This window comes from Amblyraja radiata, chromosome 19, assembly GCF_010909765.2.
Source record: "Amblyraja radiata isolate CabotCenter1 chromosome 19, sAmbRad1.1.pri, whole genome shotgun sequence".
NCBI lineage: Eukaryota > Metazoa > Chordata > Chondrichthyes > Rajiformes > Rajidae > Amblyraja > Amblyraja radiata.
The window spans coordinates 10,617,182-10,632,675 of NC_045974.1; the positions used below are offsets into that span (position 1 = coordinate 10,617,182).

Here is a 15,494-nt window from a genome sequence, read left to right on the forward strand (position 1 = left end):
ATACAGAGTTTGTACGTTCTCCCCGTGACCGCGTAGGTTTTTACTCGGGTGCTCTGGTTTCCTCCCACACTCCAAAGATGGTCAGGTTTGTAGGTTTTATGGGCTTTGGTAAAAATTGTTAATTGTCCCTAGTGTGCCAGATAGTGCTAGTGGTCGGCACGGACTTGATGGGCCAAAGGGACTGTTTGCATGCTGAATCTCTAAACTAAACTAGAACTGAAGTATTGCACAGAAACAGGCAGACCCACTGAGTCAATGCCGACCAACAGTCACCCATTCACATTAGTTATATGTTATCCCACTTTCTCATCCACTCCCTGCACAAGGGGGAGTTTAATGAAGCCACGTAACCTGTAAGCCTGCACGTCATTGGGATGTGGGAGGAAACTGGAGCAACCGGAGGCAGCCCATGCAGTCACAGAAGAACGTGCAAACTCCACACAAACACACACACACACACACACAGCACCTGAGCTCAGGATCCAACCCAGGTCTCTGGTGCTGTGAGTCAGCAGTTCTACCAGCTGCACCACTGTGCCACCCTCGTTATAATACATTTCTAAGAAACAAATCTGATTCCAGTCAAACATTGCCCATTTATAGAAACATAAAAAATAGGTGCAGGAGTAGGCCATTCGGCCCTTCGAACCAGCACTGCCCTTGGCTGATCATCAAAAATTAATACTCCGTTCCTGCTTTTCCCCCCTATCCCTTGATTCCTTTAGCCCCGAGCTAAATCTAACTCTCTCTTGAACACATCCAGCGAATTGGCCTCCATTGCTTTCTGTAGCAGATAATTCCACAAATTCACTACACTCTGGGTGAAAAGGTTTTTCTGCATATCAGTCTTAAATGACCTAAAATGTGATGCCTGGCACTGGACTCTCCCCAACATCTGGAACATTTTTCCTGCATCTAGCCTGTCTAATCCTTTCAGAATTTTATATGTTTCTATAAGATTCACTCCCATCCTTCTAAATTCCAGTGAATATAAGCCCAATCGACCCATTCATTCATCATATATCTTGGAATTATTGTTGCTTTTTTCAATACAAGTTAATACATATCAATCCTCACACATGAAGTAACACAAATGACTACAGAACTAAGTTCATTAAGACAGATTATTTGATCAGATTATCACATTGCCGTTTATAAGTGCTTGCTACTCATCAAATGACTGGTGTTTAGTTTAAGAAAGAACTGCAGATGCTGGAAAAATCGAAGGTAGACAAAAATGCTGGAGAAACTCAGCGGGTGAGGCAGCATCTATGGAGCGAAGGTATAAGTGACGTTATGGGTCGAGACATCGACATCGGCAGAGGGGGGGGGGGCGGGACTTGTCAGCGATTGGTCCAGACCCCCGTGTCCATCACATCACTAGCCGGTGGAGACGGGAGGGTGGGGGTCATTTTCCCCACACAAGCCATAGGTGACTGGGCACTCTGAACCCGAGCACCAAGTTGTAAGTGGTCGAAGGAGCGCATCCCTCGGGACAGCCCCCACTCTCCCACGGCCACGGCCGCCCTCCGCCTCGTCTCCCCCATGCAGCCGCACTGTGATGGGCTGTGTGTCGGCAGCGTCGGGTGGAGCAGAGGTGTGGGACAGGTTGGTCCCTTGGCCCACCCAGAGTCACTGACCACGATGCATCGCCATCAGACCCCCGATCCCCATGTACCGCTTACAACTTGGTGGCAATGTCATGTCCGTTATTTGACTATTCGGCAGAGCGGCCTTTCGGTTAGTTGGCTTGTAGGCGACGCAGCCTTTTGGTTAGTTGGCGTTTCGGCAGAGCGGCCTTTCGGTGAGTTTGCTTTTAGGCAACGCAGCCTTTCTTTTAGTGGCTTATAGGCATCCTGCCCTTTTGGTTAGTTTGCATTTAGGCTTCCCACACCTTTGGTTAGTTGGCGTTTCAGCTTAGTTTCCGTTCCGTTATTTGGCTTCCACTTCTTTGCTTCAGCTTCTCGTCCTTCGACGCCACGTCCGCACACGCCCAAACTTGTACGTCTTTGGAGTGTGGGAGGAAACCGAAGATCTCGGAAAAAACCCAGGCGGTCATGGGGAGAACGTACAAACTCCGTACAGACAGCACCCGTAGTCGGGATTGAACCCGGGTCTCTGGCGCTGCAAGTGCTGTAGGCAGCAGCTCTACCGCTGCGCCACCGTGCTGCCCACAATTCTTTTCAGACGTTAATATGGAAACAGGCCCTTCGGCCCATCAAGTCCACGCTGACCAATGACCTCTCGTTTGCATAGTTCTAACTTATCCCACTTTCCCATCCTCTCCCCTGTACACCAAGGGTGATTTACAGAGAGCCAATTGGTGCTGCTCCTCCAGTTAACGTGCGTGCCTTCCCTCCAGCAATGGAGGAGGCCAAGGACAGTAAGGTTGGTATGGGAATGGGAAGGGGAGTTAAAATGTTTCGCAACCAGGACATCGAGCAAGGTCAGTGACAGTGGGAAGGTTAAAACTATGCTGGTTAATGGCTATGTAGTTACTGGAATCACAGGTAAGATAATATCCCTGGCATAGAGGGGCATTGTAGCTTCTCCTTTCCCTCATCCTCTGCCTCTTCCTCTGCAGAGGGAGGCACGGTGGCGCAGCAGTAGAGTTGCTGCCTCAAGGCGCCAGAGATCCGGGTTCGATCCTGACTACGGGTGCTGTCTGATCGGAGTTTGTACGTTCTCCTTGTGACCGCGTGGGTTTTCTCCGGGTGCTCCGGTTTCCCCCCACACTCCAAAAGACATAGAGATTTTGTGGGTTAATTGGCTTCGGTAAAATTGTAAATTGGCCCTAGTGTGTAGCATCGTGTTAGCGTATGGGGTGATCGCTGGTCGGCGTGGACTCGGTGGGCCGAAGGGCCTGCTTCTGCATTGCATCTAAAATCTAATGGAGTCAAAATCCACGTCAGATTGTAAGACTGGAAGACATAATTTGGTTTGTAAACCAGACTCAAATTCAGCCGGCACTTTAGATTGCAAGAATCGTGACCAATGCTGGGATAACTGGGCGTCAAACACGATCAGCTGGAGAATGAGAAGTCCTTTTTAAAAAAAGTTTCTGTACGGGCTCCAAATGCGATGCAGTGTTTTCGATGCAATGTGCAAGCTGTCAATGGCACACTGCAGCAGGGAAAGCCTGCAATCCCATGGAAGCCAAGCGCTGTCTGCACCTGCTGCTCCCTGGCAAGGAAAACTGAGCTAGCTTTCTTTGAACAGCATCTCATTGACCTTCATACAACAGTAGACAGCAAACTGCAAGGTGCTGAAATATCTATCTCAAGCTCCACTTAGGAAGGAACCCAAAGTATTATGCTTTATGCCCAAAGTCGCCTTGACATCATTGGCATTGCCGACCTTATCCTTCTCTAAGACTGCAGCTGTATAGTTGCAGCTGGCAACAGATTTCTGTGGGGATGCCATTTCATAAGTGCAGATAGATCATGTGCTTTCTAACCAAAGTACTGAGTAGCGAGTTTAGCTTATTTTCATGTGTTCTGTGATGGCAGCGAATAACTTTTTGATGCATGATAACCAGTCAGCGGAAAGACATTACATGATTACAATCGAGTCATTCACAGTATACAGATACTGTATATAATGGGAATAACGTGAATAATAGTTAATGCAAGATAAAATCCAGTAAATTCAGATCCAATATAGTCTGAGGGTCTGCAATGAGGTAGATAGTAGCTCAGGACTGCTCTCTAGTTGTTGTTAGGACGATTCAAGTTTTTGAAGGAGAAATATGCACTGAACACCCAGGTTTTAGTTTTAGAGATACAGCGCGGAAACAGGCCCTTCGGCCCACCGAGTCCATGCCGACCAACGATCACCTCGTATCCTACACACTGGGGACAATTTTACAACTTACCGAAGATAATTAACCTACAAACCTACATGTTTTTGGAGTGTGGGAGGAAACCGGAGCACCCGGAGAAAACCCACGCGGTCCCAGGGAGAATGTACAAACTCCACACAGACAGCACCCATAGTCAAGATCGAACCTGGGTCTCTGGCGGTCTAAGACAGCAACTCTACCACTATGCCATTGTACGGCCAACAGTTTGTTCCTCCAGCAGTTTGTTATTTTATACATTCAGGAGAGTTTCATCCTTTCTCTGACAACTTCATTTGTTGAGCTAGAGGGAAAGAGAGACTACACTTTCAGGACAAAGAAGCATCAGCAGAGGGAAAAAAAATTACATTTTCTTCAAGGCATGATGTGAGAAAACCCCAACAGACAAGATGGTGACCCGAGACGTCACCCATTCCTTCTCTCTAGAGATGCTGCATGTCCCGCTGAGTTACTCCAGCACTTTGTGCCTGTCTTAGACGATGACATTTGTTGGTAAATGGACACAGTGCCGGAGTAACTCGGCAGGTCAGGCAGCATCTCTGGAGTAACCCAGCAGGTCAGGCAGCATTTCTGGAATAACTCAGCAGGTCAGGCAGCATCTCTGGAGTAACTCGGCAGGTCAGGCAGCATCTCTGGAGAACATGGGTAGGTGAAGTTTCAGGTCAGGACCCATCTTCAGATCCTTCTTTTGACATTTGTCAGTATACGTTGAGGATCCCACTTTTGAGAGTAGGAAAAGAGGCAACAGTGTCACAGTGAAAGTTGTTCACCGTAACTACTTACTTTTCCATTTCACGACTAGTAACATTCTGCAGGCTAGTTCTATGTGGACAGACTGAAATGTTTCTTTGGTGCATGGCTCAAAGCAAATCTAACAAATTAATTTCCCCCGAAACTAGGGCAGCAGTCGTGTTTAAGAAGGAACTGCAGATGCTGGAAAATCGAAGGTAGACAAAAATGCTGGAGAAACTCAGCGGGTGCAGCAGCATCTATGGAGCGAAGGAAATAGGCAACGTTTCGGGCCGAAACGTTGCCCATTTCCTTCGCTCCATAGATGCTGCTGCACCCGCTGAGTTTCTCCAGCTTTTTTGTGTACCTTTGAAATTATGAATTGTTTGAAAAGACATTTGGAAAAAAAAATGTAACAACAGTCAAAATCATCTCAGAAAAAGTAAATATATCAAAGTCCCGTCTACTTAGGATCAGTTCTACATTGTAGTTTGTCAACCTCAAAAATGGACAAGTAAGCCGGGTGATCTCCTCCTAAAGTTTGTTGAGGAAGAACAGTAATTGCTAGCCTGCCGACAATACACCCCCAAACAACAACCCCCCTCCCCCCTCCTCCCTTCCCCTCCCCCCCAAACTCCACAACTTCCTGGGAAATATGCAAGGGGCTGCCTTACAAGGGCGGAGTTGTTGCCTTTCACAGCGCCAGAGACCTAGGTTCGATCCTGACCACGGGTGCTGTTTGTACCATCTCCCTGGGACTGTGGGTTTCCTCCGAGATTTTCGGTTTCTTCCCACACTCCAAAGATGTACAGGTTTGCAGGTGAAAGAATAGACTTGGTATGAATGTAAAATTGTCCCCAGTGCGTGTGTAGGATAGCGTTAATGTGCGGGGATCACTGGTCGGCGAGGACTCGGTGGGCAGAAGGGCTTGGTTTCCGCGCTGTATCTCTAAACTAGACAACCGTCCCCTGCCTAACCAATAACTCCACCGAACTGAAACATGAGTTGGATGAGCAGTTAAACGAGGAGCTGTCTCTCCGCTCTCTCTCTCTCTCTCTCTCTCTCTCTCTCTCTCTTCTCCCTTTAGAAACGCTCTGGGTCTCCGCTTGCCACTTTGCTACAGCGGTTCAGCCAAGATCAGTAACAAGTGCAGGTTTACACAACGCCAGGTACAAGCCCGGTGATGCAAGAGTGCCTCCTGGAGGTGTCCTCGCTTGTCTTACAAATGCATTACGTTCAGGAGCGGGATTATTGACCTGACATGCAACATCCCTGCTCTCCCATCCGTGCTGATCGTGACAGAGATACTATGACTTCCGGGAGTACAACATCCATATGAATATATTCCATTCTAAACATCTTTTGTCCCAATCATTTTCTAATGCACGTCCCTTGTCTATCCAGCGGCATATAGTCTACTCCACTTACCTGCACTGCAATGCTTTTAAAGGCATGCATTGTTACAGGTATCCTCTCATCTCACGTATCATCCCCACTCACAGTCATTGGTCAAATTTTGCACATATTTGTTTCGAAGCCGCGTTTGCTTTGTTAATGAGCCCGAAATGGTGCCCGTTTCTGTACCAGAACAGGCTCTTCGGCCCATGGAGGTCACCGGGGAGAAGGTAGCCCGTCGTCAAGATTGAACCCGGGTCTCTGGCGCTGTGAGGCAGCAACTCTACCGCTGCGCCACCGTGCCGCCCCGTGATAGCCCGGACTATGGTGATGGTATATCAAGCATCGGCACATATAGCATTTACTGACATTGTAAGGCAGGGCTCGCTGTCACAAGTTATTCTACGGTTCAAGCCGCTGTTTTTTCCCCCCTCATTTTCGACACGGGTGTAAGAGAAACGAAATGGATTGTTTGAATCAGATTGACGAACAGATTGCATTTTGTCACAGTTAACGGTGAAGACTGTCAGCTCTTGCACACAATTTATTTCATCAACCATAAGCTTTCACACGCTACGATATGCAATGCCAATGACATTAATGCAGTCCCAACAATTTCAGTAAATGTTATATGTTAACCCTTTCACCAGCTCAAAACGTTAATGCTATACCGCTTACACCAATCCCTGATGATATATGTGTGTGTGTGTGTGTGTGTGTGTGTGTGTGTGTGTGTGTGTGTGTGTGTGTGTGTGTGTGTGTGTGTGTGTATAGAGCTTACAACAATCCCTCATGATATAGTGATATATTTCTGCAATCACAGAATGACGACTTTATATCGACACCACTGTGATTTGCACGAAAATTACTTTCCCCCGTGGGGTTTCTCCGGGTGCTCCGGTTTCCTCCCACACTCCAAAGACGGTAGGTCAATTGCATTGGTATAATTGTAAATTGTCCCAAGTGTGTGTGGGATAGTGGTAGTGTGCAGGAGTCGCTGGTCGGCGCGGGCTCGGTGGGCCGAAGGGCCTGATTCCACGTTACATCTCTAAACTAAACTAAATAAGCTCAGTAGGAAAGAACTGCAGATGCTATTTTTTTTAACTCGAAGGTGGACACAAAATGCTGGAGTAACTGAGCGGGACAGGCAGTACCTCTGGAGAGAAGGAAAGGGTGACGTTTCGGGTCGAGACCCTTCTTCAGTTCCTACCCAACAGCCATCGACCTCTTGCACACTACAAACTAAACTAAGAACTACGAACCGTCTGGATTGCACTAATGGCGTTGGGGCTTTTTTGGCTTTAGAGATACAGCGTGGAAACAGGCCCTTCGGCCCACTAAACCGCGCCGACCAACGACCACCCCGACAACTAGCACTATCCTACACACTGGGGACAATTTTACAACTTACCGAAGACAATTAACCCACAAATCTGCATGACTTTGGAGTGTGGGAGGAAATCGGAGCACCCGGAGAAAACACACGTGGTCCCAGGGAGAACATACAAACTCCACACAGACAGCACCCGTAGTGAGGATGGAACCCGGTCTTTGGCGCTGTGAGGCAGCAACTCCACCGCTGCGCCAGTGTGCAGCTCCAAATAATGTTTTTTAACGTGTTACTTTTTTATTGTTTGTTTTGTTATCTATGAATAGATAATGGTTATATGAATAGATATTGTGTTATCCATGAATGCTGTGCTTGCAGACTTGTTACGCTGCGGCAAGTAACGATTTTATTGTAGCGTTGTTTGGGGCATATACACTTAAACACTCTTCTTGCCTCTCGCCTGAACGACTCGGGCTGTTGGGTTACTCCAGCACTCTGCGCCTATCTTCAGTATGTAAAGTAGCATCTGTAGTTCCTTTCTGCATACACACTGAGTTTAATATAATTTAATCTCGCCCTCGGGTCACAGAAGCTCGGTGGTAACCTTTGAGGTCAGAAAATGTATCGGCGTTTGGAGAGGGCGGTATTCTGCAGAAGATAGACACAACGTGCTGGATGGAGTAACTCGGTGGGTCAGGCAGCATCTCTGGGGAGAAGGGACAGGTGACGTTTCGGGTGGAGACCCTTCTTCAGACAGCACCACTCACACTTGAAAACAAACAGCTAAGTGGGGAGGTGGAATGGCGGTAAATCGGGGAACAAACAGCCCAACAAACCAGCCCGCAAATCCATTAGGGTTCCTTTAGCGTCTTGCAAGCTGTACACAACTCATTCCGTGATCATCGTAGTCCATTTCATGGGCTGATATAACCCACAACTTATTCAGTAAAATACATACTGCACAATATCCCCGCCCCCCTCAAGATCAATAGCTAAATCTATAAGATATGCCCCCCCCCCCCCCCCAACCCCAACCCACAGTCCGGTTTTACACTAGATCCACGGGTACACCGCGCTGCTTGACTAATTCATTCTCCACTGATAGCTTACTGGAAGTTTATACATATTCCCCGTCCACAACAGGCGTTCTGTAATAGTTGACCTGTGTTAAGAGATATTTTCTCGACATTTACCTCCCTTCGCTGAAGTTACAAACACTGAGTCAAACAAACTATATGAGGCCAGGGTGCAACACGTTGGCGATTCACCACAACTTGCGGGCCTTCACCGAACAACGGCAATGGTCCCACCAGGGAATATCAAAGATATGTATTATCTGCGGTCGCCTTACCTTGAAAAGTCTGAGTATGTTGGCGACCATGATGGAGACGGAGCTCGCAGAGGCGCCTATAACTCCCACGATCTTGTCCGGTTTGGCGATGATGGGGGGCTCCCCGCTAGCGCACCTCACGTCCGTGGCGTCCTTCTCAATCAGGGCTTGGACGAAAGTCAGGGACTGTTCCAGGGCGTAAGTGTCCCTGGAGCAAGTGTCGAGGATGCGGACACCCAGCGTGATGTTGACCAGGATGTCCGGGTCGCGGTTGAGTTGGTCCACCGCGTGGAGCATAGCTTCCATCCTGTGAATGCCCTTCTCCTTCTTGATCTCGCCGCAAGCCGCCCCGGCCGCGCCCCGGGAGTGGACGGGGAAGAGTCCCCCCAGGATGAGTTCTCCCTCCAGCCGGATGGAGTGGGCATGTTCCTGCCCATGGCCTCTGTGCACGGCGGCCAAGAGCCAGCAACACTTGGCGGCGAGGAGCCACCGTGGGCAGGTGGGCCGGTTCATGCTGCCGGTCCCCGGAGCGCTGCTGAAGTGGAGCGGGCTGCCCGACTTGGACGAGGCGCATCCAGGCACGGCTGCCCCGGGAGTGGATGGGTTAGCAGGAGGGGAGGCGGCCGCTGGCGGGCACCACGGGACATTGGCTGCGAGCTCCCGCCGCTTTTTTGATCACATCCGTGCCCGGTTTCGGCCACATCTCTGCCAAGCCGGTTCCCCCCCCCTTCCCCTGGGGCGACCCGGCACAAGGCGACTGGTATCTCGGCGGCTCCAGGTGATGTTGCCGGCTGCCTCTCCTCTCTCCTCCTCCTCTCCTCTCACTGAAGACTCAGCGCTCCTCCCGTCTCTCCGGCGTCAAACCCCACTTCGCGAAGACGGGGAGGAAAGGTGGCTTCGCACGGCGCCCTGTGGGTTTGCAAGTAGGAAATCAGGTCAGTGAGAAACGACCACAACCGCTCCCCTCGGCTGCTGCCTCCGTCTTAATGCCCCCGTGTCCCGCGGGTAACCCGGGACCGCCCTACACCCAGACTGAAGAATGCATATCTTCCATTCATTTCCCCGATGTAACGTCTATATCGCTCCTTCCCCTCTCTCCTGATCTCAGTCTGAAGAAGCGACAACTATTCCTTCTCTCCAGAGATGCTGCCTGTCCCGCTGAGTTACTCACTACAGCTTTTTGTGTCTTTCTTCGGTTTAAACTACCATCATTACTACAGTTCATTACTACACAGCGAAGAAATACCTGAGTTAACCCACCGCCACCCCCACCCTTCCTTGCCGCCAGAGGTTGAATCTAGCAAATCAGACTAACCATCCACACCGAACTGGCATCTCCACAGCGGAGAAATAGCAGGAACTGCAAGATGCTGGAATTCTGCGGTGAACACAAAGTGCTGGAGTTTCCCGGGGGTGGGGGGAGGAGGGGGCGAGGGTCAGGCAGTATCTCTGGAGGACGTGGGTGGGATAGGGGTCGTTTCGGGTCGGGACCTGTCGTCAGTGTGCAGTAGGGGGGCAGAAAGCCTCAACCAGACTGAAGAAGGGTCACCACAAGACATTGCATCTCTCCCGCCCCTATACACTCAGTCTATAGAAGGATCCCGACGAGATGCTTTCTATCCCTCCCTCCCTCTTCCCCCACCCACCACCGCCACAAGTCTGAAGAAGGGTCTCGACCCGAGATGTCACTCATCCGTGTTCTCCAGGGATACTGCCTGACCCACTGAGTTACTCCAGCACTCTGCATTCCCCCCTCAATACAAATCATTTTCATTCCTTCATTATGATCGATCTCCGTCTCACCGATTCTGTTATCTCTCCGGTTGGATTCGCCGCCCTCCCGGGCTCCCGTTTTAAAAGATATTTGCCAGTCCGAGCGCTCCCGGTGCCCTAGGTGGCGAGTGGAGCCGCCGTGTATCGGAGCCGGCATCCGGCCACCCCTCCCGGCCCGCCAGCAGGAGCCCGACGCGAGAGATTCAGCGCACGAACGCCAGCCCGTTCAAAGGCTCTCGGCTTCACAACTCCCTGGTCTTGAACGGCAGACAGACGACTGCACACTGAACTCACACGCGTATTGCAAGAGCGAGATCTACCGCGGGCGGTGTAAGCGTGAAATCTAAGAGGGAATTGTTTGAAATTAACAACGGGGCGGGCGGCATCCAGAGAGGCGAGAGGCAAGGATCGGTTTGTCTTGAGGGGAGTAGGTCTCCCCTCAACCTCTGGCGTTCAAGAGAAACCGAAGTACAATTATGTGATGCATAGATAAGGTAGAAACCTTTCCTCCACCAGGGTGGATCGGTCACAGACTAGAGCCATGTGATGTGGAAACAGACCCTTCGGCCCAACTTGGCCTCGCCGACTAACATGTCCCCATGCCTGACTAGAAGGTCGAGTTTTAAGGTGAGAGGGGCAATGTGTGAGGCTTTTTATTTTACAGGATTTTGTCTGGAACCAGCTGCCAGGGGTGGTAGTGGCGTTTTAGAGGCTACTCAGGCCCATTGCTTCCCCAACGCACCCGCCCCCTAGCCGTAATCCCGACGGGAGGCGTGGGGGACAGAGAGGAGAGGGGGCGGAGTGGGAGGTGTTGGGGGGGGGGGGGGGGCGTCGTCACGGAGGAGGGCCCGCACATTGATATGTAGGGCATGGAGGGGCATGGATCACTTGCAGGCGCTGGTGACTAGTTTAACGACATCATGATCGGGGATGACAGTGTGGGCTGAAGGGCCTGCTCCCGTGCTGTACTGTAGACTTCAGAGATACAGCATGGAAACAGGCCCTTCGGCCCACCAAGTCCACGCCGACCAGAGATCAAACCGTACACCAGCACCATCCTACACACTGGGGATAATTTACAATTTTACAGAAGCCAATTAACCTACAAATGTGTGTCTTTGAGTGTGGGAGGTCACCCGAGCACCCACCCCTCCCACCACACCAATATGATGGGAAGAGAATCAATGAAGGATCAGTCTGAAGAAGGGTCCCGACCTGAAACGTCAGCCATCCCTGTTCTCCTGAGATGCTATCTGACATACTGAATTACTCCAGCACTGTGACTTCTTTTGAAAACCAGCATCTGCAGTTCCTTGTTTTAACATTGATAAAAAGGGAACATTTCCCCCCTAATGGAATTTACACCATTCCAACGGCAAGGGGGGGGGGGGGTGGAAGCACCAAAGGATAGAACAGGGGGGGACTCCAGAGGCAACAGGGTAAAGTAGGGAGACGGGCCATCAATGGAGAGGGCCATCAATGGAGAGGTTATGGCTGCATTTGGATTTGTTAGATCAGAACCAAGCCACAGCAACAGGGCGGCACGGTGGCACAGCGGTAGAGTTGCTGCCTTACAACACCAGAGACCCCCGTTCGATCCTGACCACGGGTGCTGTCTGTACGGAGTTTGCACATTCTTCCTGTGACCACATGGGTTTCTCCAGGTGCTCCGGTTTCCTCCTACACTCCAAAGACGCACAGGTTTCTCTGTTAATTGGCTTTGGCCACGTTGTAAAATTGTGCCTAGTGTGTAGGATAGTACGAGTGTACGGGGTGGTCACTGGTTAGCACTGACTTGGTGGGCCAAAGGGCTTGTTTCCGTGAAAAATGGATAGGACAAATTCCGACAGAATGCAGTAAAAAACAGGTACAAAACTAGAGAACATTGTGGTTTCGGCAGAAACTTGGGCAGGTTTTGTACCTTCCCACACGTCTAGTGTCCCCTCCCAGATTCTTAGTCTGATGAAGTGTCTGAGCTGAAACATCACATATTCCTTTTCTCCATAGATGCTGCCTGGCCCGCTGAGTTACTCCAGCATTTTGTGTCTATCTTCTGGGCAGAATCATATGTTGGCTTTAGGGACATTACAGGTAATGTCAGTCTTGGTGGCAGAAAGCTTTACGAGCTTTATGGTTGTGTTGCCCTTACAACCCCAGAGACCCGGGTTCAATTCTGACTATGGGCGTTGTCTGTATAGAGTTTGTACATTCTCCACTGACTAGCGTGGGTTTTCTCTGAGATCTTCGGTTTCCTCCCACACTCCAATGACATACAAGTTGGTAAGTTAATTTGTGTCTCTCTGTCTCTCTGTCTCTCTGTCTCTCTGTCTCCCTGTGCGTGTTAGTGTCAATGTGCACGGATCGGTGGTTGGTGCGGACTCAGTGGGCCAAAGGGCCTATTTCCACGCTGTATCTGTAAACTAAACGCCTGCACTCCTTTTTTGAGGTGACAATCTGATGGTGGTGGCCGAGCATCAAAAATGGCGAAGTCATCACCTACAGAGCATGTGGCAATCTCTGTATTGTACTTTCTCTGAAGTTAAGGCCATAGTATTACAAGGGTGGTTAAACATCAGATTCGAATGACTAACAAAACCTAAACGGCCAGGATTCTTCATATTTATCTCCCTTTGATGCTGAAAGCAAAAGTCCTAACAAATAGAGTATAGAAGGATCTGAAGGAAGAATGTTGTAGCATTGTGATAGGGTTTATCTATCAAAACACACGGGTTATCCTTACATTCACTTGGGATTTGCTACCTACCACAAATTTTGCCATGTGCTAATCCTAAATAAGTAGTTCTGGCTATTGCAAGAAGATAATGCAAACCAAGCAACAAAGAAATACAAGAAATTTCATAAATATTGTGACAGATTCTCACATGTTGCAGACAGGAATTTAATCTTGATTCAGTCCAGAGTTTCCAAATATTGTGGCCGAGATTTATTCAGTAGATTAATTATATTGGGCTGTTTTAGGCTCAGGAGCGGTGACAGGCCGCACAGTGAAGCATTGTAACCTTTCCCCCCCCCGGTTTAAACGTGTAGCAATTCACACGTTCGGCTGCAAATAAACCTCATTGAAGTTTGCCAGAAGAAAAATAGTGTGGCAGAGACGGATGTCTTTTGAATGGCTGCAGATTTTCTGATGCATTTTAATCCTACTTGGCGTTGCGTGGCAGAAAAAAAAAACCCCAGCAGCAGATGTATCAGAGTGCAAATTCACTGAAATCTATTGAAAGGCATTCTCAATAACGTGGCTGTCAGTTTACAGATAAATCATCTCAATAACAAAAAGATAAATCGCTGGATTTATTCTATTAGTTTTTACTGACAGAAGGGTCTAAAGGGGATTAAGGCCCTTCTCTGACAGCCACAGACAGGTGGTTGATATTTGACACATTAAAAGGGGATGGGGGGGGGGGGGGGGAAACCACAATGGGACAAAAACCAACTCAATTTTTTAAACTTTTCCTTACTACCTTTACAGGACTCATTACGCTTCCATGTGCTGGTTTCCCCACAGTGGTGTATCTGAGATTTGGACTCAGCAGGGTAGAGTGATTAATGATACATTCATACTCCTCTCAATAAGTCAATACAACTTTAAGCCAAATTTAAACTTGGGAGCGCCCAGAAATGAAGGCATGGCGGCACAGTGGCGCAGCGGTAGAGTTACTGCCTTACAACACTTGCAGTGCCAGAGACCCGGATTCAATCTCGACTCTGGGTGCTGCCTGTACGGAGTTTGCACGTTCTCGCTGTGACCACGCGGGTTTTCTCCGAGATCATTGGATTCCCTCCACATTCCAAAGACGTACAGGTTTGTAGTATAATTGGCTTGGTACAGGAGTAAATTGCCCCAAGTAAGTCTAGGATAGTGATGATGGGCGGGGATCACTGGTCAGGGTGGACCCGGTGGGTCGAAGGGCCTGTTTCCACGCTGCATCACTAAACTAAACCCTCTCGCTCTCTCTCTGCTTTGTGTTGCTGTTGGATGTGGCCTTTAACCTCAGATTTAGACTGCATTTGCAGTATATCACAGCTGCAGTGCTGGTCTGAGCCACAGTTGAAATGTAAATGTCCATCCGATCATTAGTTCTGCACCACCTCAGAATAAATTATTTAACATTTGTCTTCAGGCATTTTTATCCCTCATCCCTCCCCCCCCCCCAGTCAAATTACAAGTCTAGCCACCAATAGCTCAACAACAAGTAGCTGCAGACCAACAAAAAAAAAATCCAAGTTAATTTATTCCATTCAGTCTCAGAAACGTAATAGTCTGGGTGATAACGCTAATGCTGATGTTATCTTAGTCAGATAACAACTCCAGTGACTGTACATGCACAGCTAAACACATAAGTGGGAATCTGCAAGGCATGTTACTCTGATACTGCAGAAGCCTTGATAAAGTGAGATTTGCCACAGATAAACAGGTAGGAAAATGCACCCTCTAAAGATTAAGATTGTAAAAAATGTATTTAAAGTGAAATAAACAATGTGAGGTCTTAATACCCAACATCACACCTGATGACAAAAATTAACTTCGATCATGACATGCCCCTCTTTTGTATTAGATTATTTTAAGACTTAAAGTTTGATTTCCTCTCTAATCTCTATTTCTCTTAATCTCATATTTGGTTCCTTCAATGAAAAAGACACAAAATACTGGAGTAACTCAGCGGGTCAGGCAGCATATCTGGAGAACACGGATAGATGACGTTTTAGGTCGGGACCCTTCTTCAACTGATTGTAGGAGGGTAGGAAAGAAAGCAGGACAAGAGGAGGGACAGGTCAGAGCGTGACAGGTAATAGGTGATCACAGGCGAGGGGGTTTGTCGATAGACAGATTGTTGGACAAAGGTTAGGGATGCTCGATAGGCAGATTAAAGTCTTACTGCGTGGAAACAGGCCCTTCAGCCCAACTTGCCCGTACTGACCGACATGGATGTCCCATCTACATTAGTCCCATCTGCCTGCATTTGGCCCATATCCCTCTAAACCCTATCCATGTAGCTGTCTAATTGTTTCTTAAACATTGCGATAGTCCCTTCCTCAGCTACCTCATCTGGCATGAT

At 48.9% G+C, this 15,494-nt stretch overlaps 1 protein-coding gene across 1 annotated transcript in view; it reads right to left on the reverse strand.

Annotated features, from left to right (window-relative positions):
* grm8 (glutamate metabotropic receptor 8) overlaps nt 1-10,610 on the reverse strand; it is a 272,924-nt gene extending 262,314 nt beyond the window's left edge. The window contains exons 1-2 of the mRNA XM_033037645.1: nt 10,447-10,610; nt 8,665-9,552 (exon numbers count right to left, since the gene is read on the reverse strand). Of these exons, the coding sequence (XP_032893536.1) occupies nt 8,665-9,156 (492 nt within the window). The 5' untranslated portion in view covers nt 9,157-9,552; nt 10,447-10,610. The remainder of the gene's footprint in view (nt 1-8,664; nt 9,553-10,446) is intronic.
* Nucleotides 10,611-15,494: the final 4,884 nt, after the last annotated feature.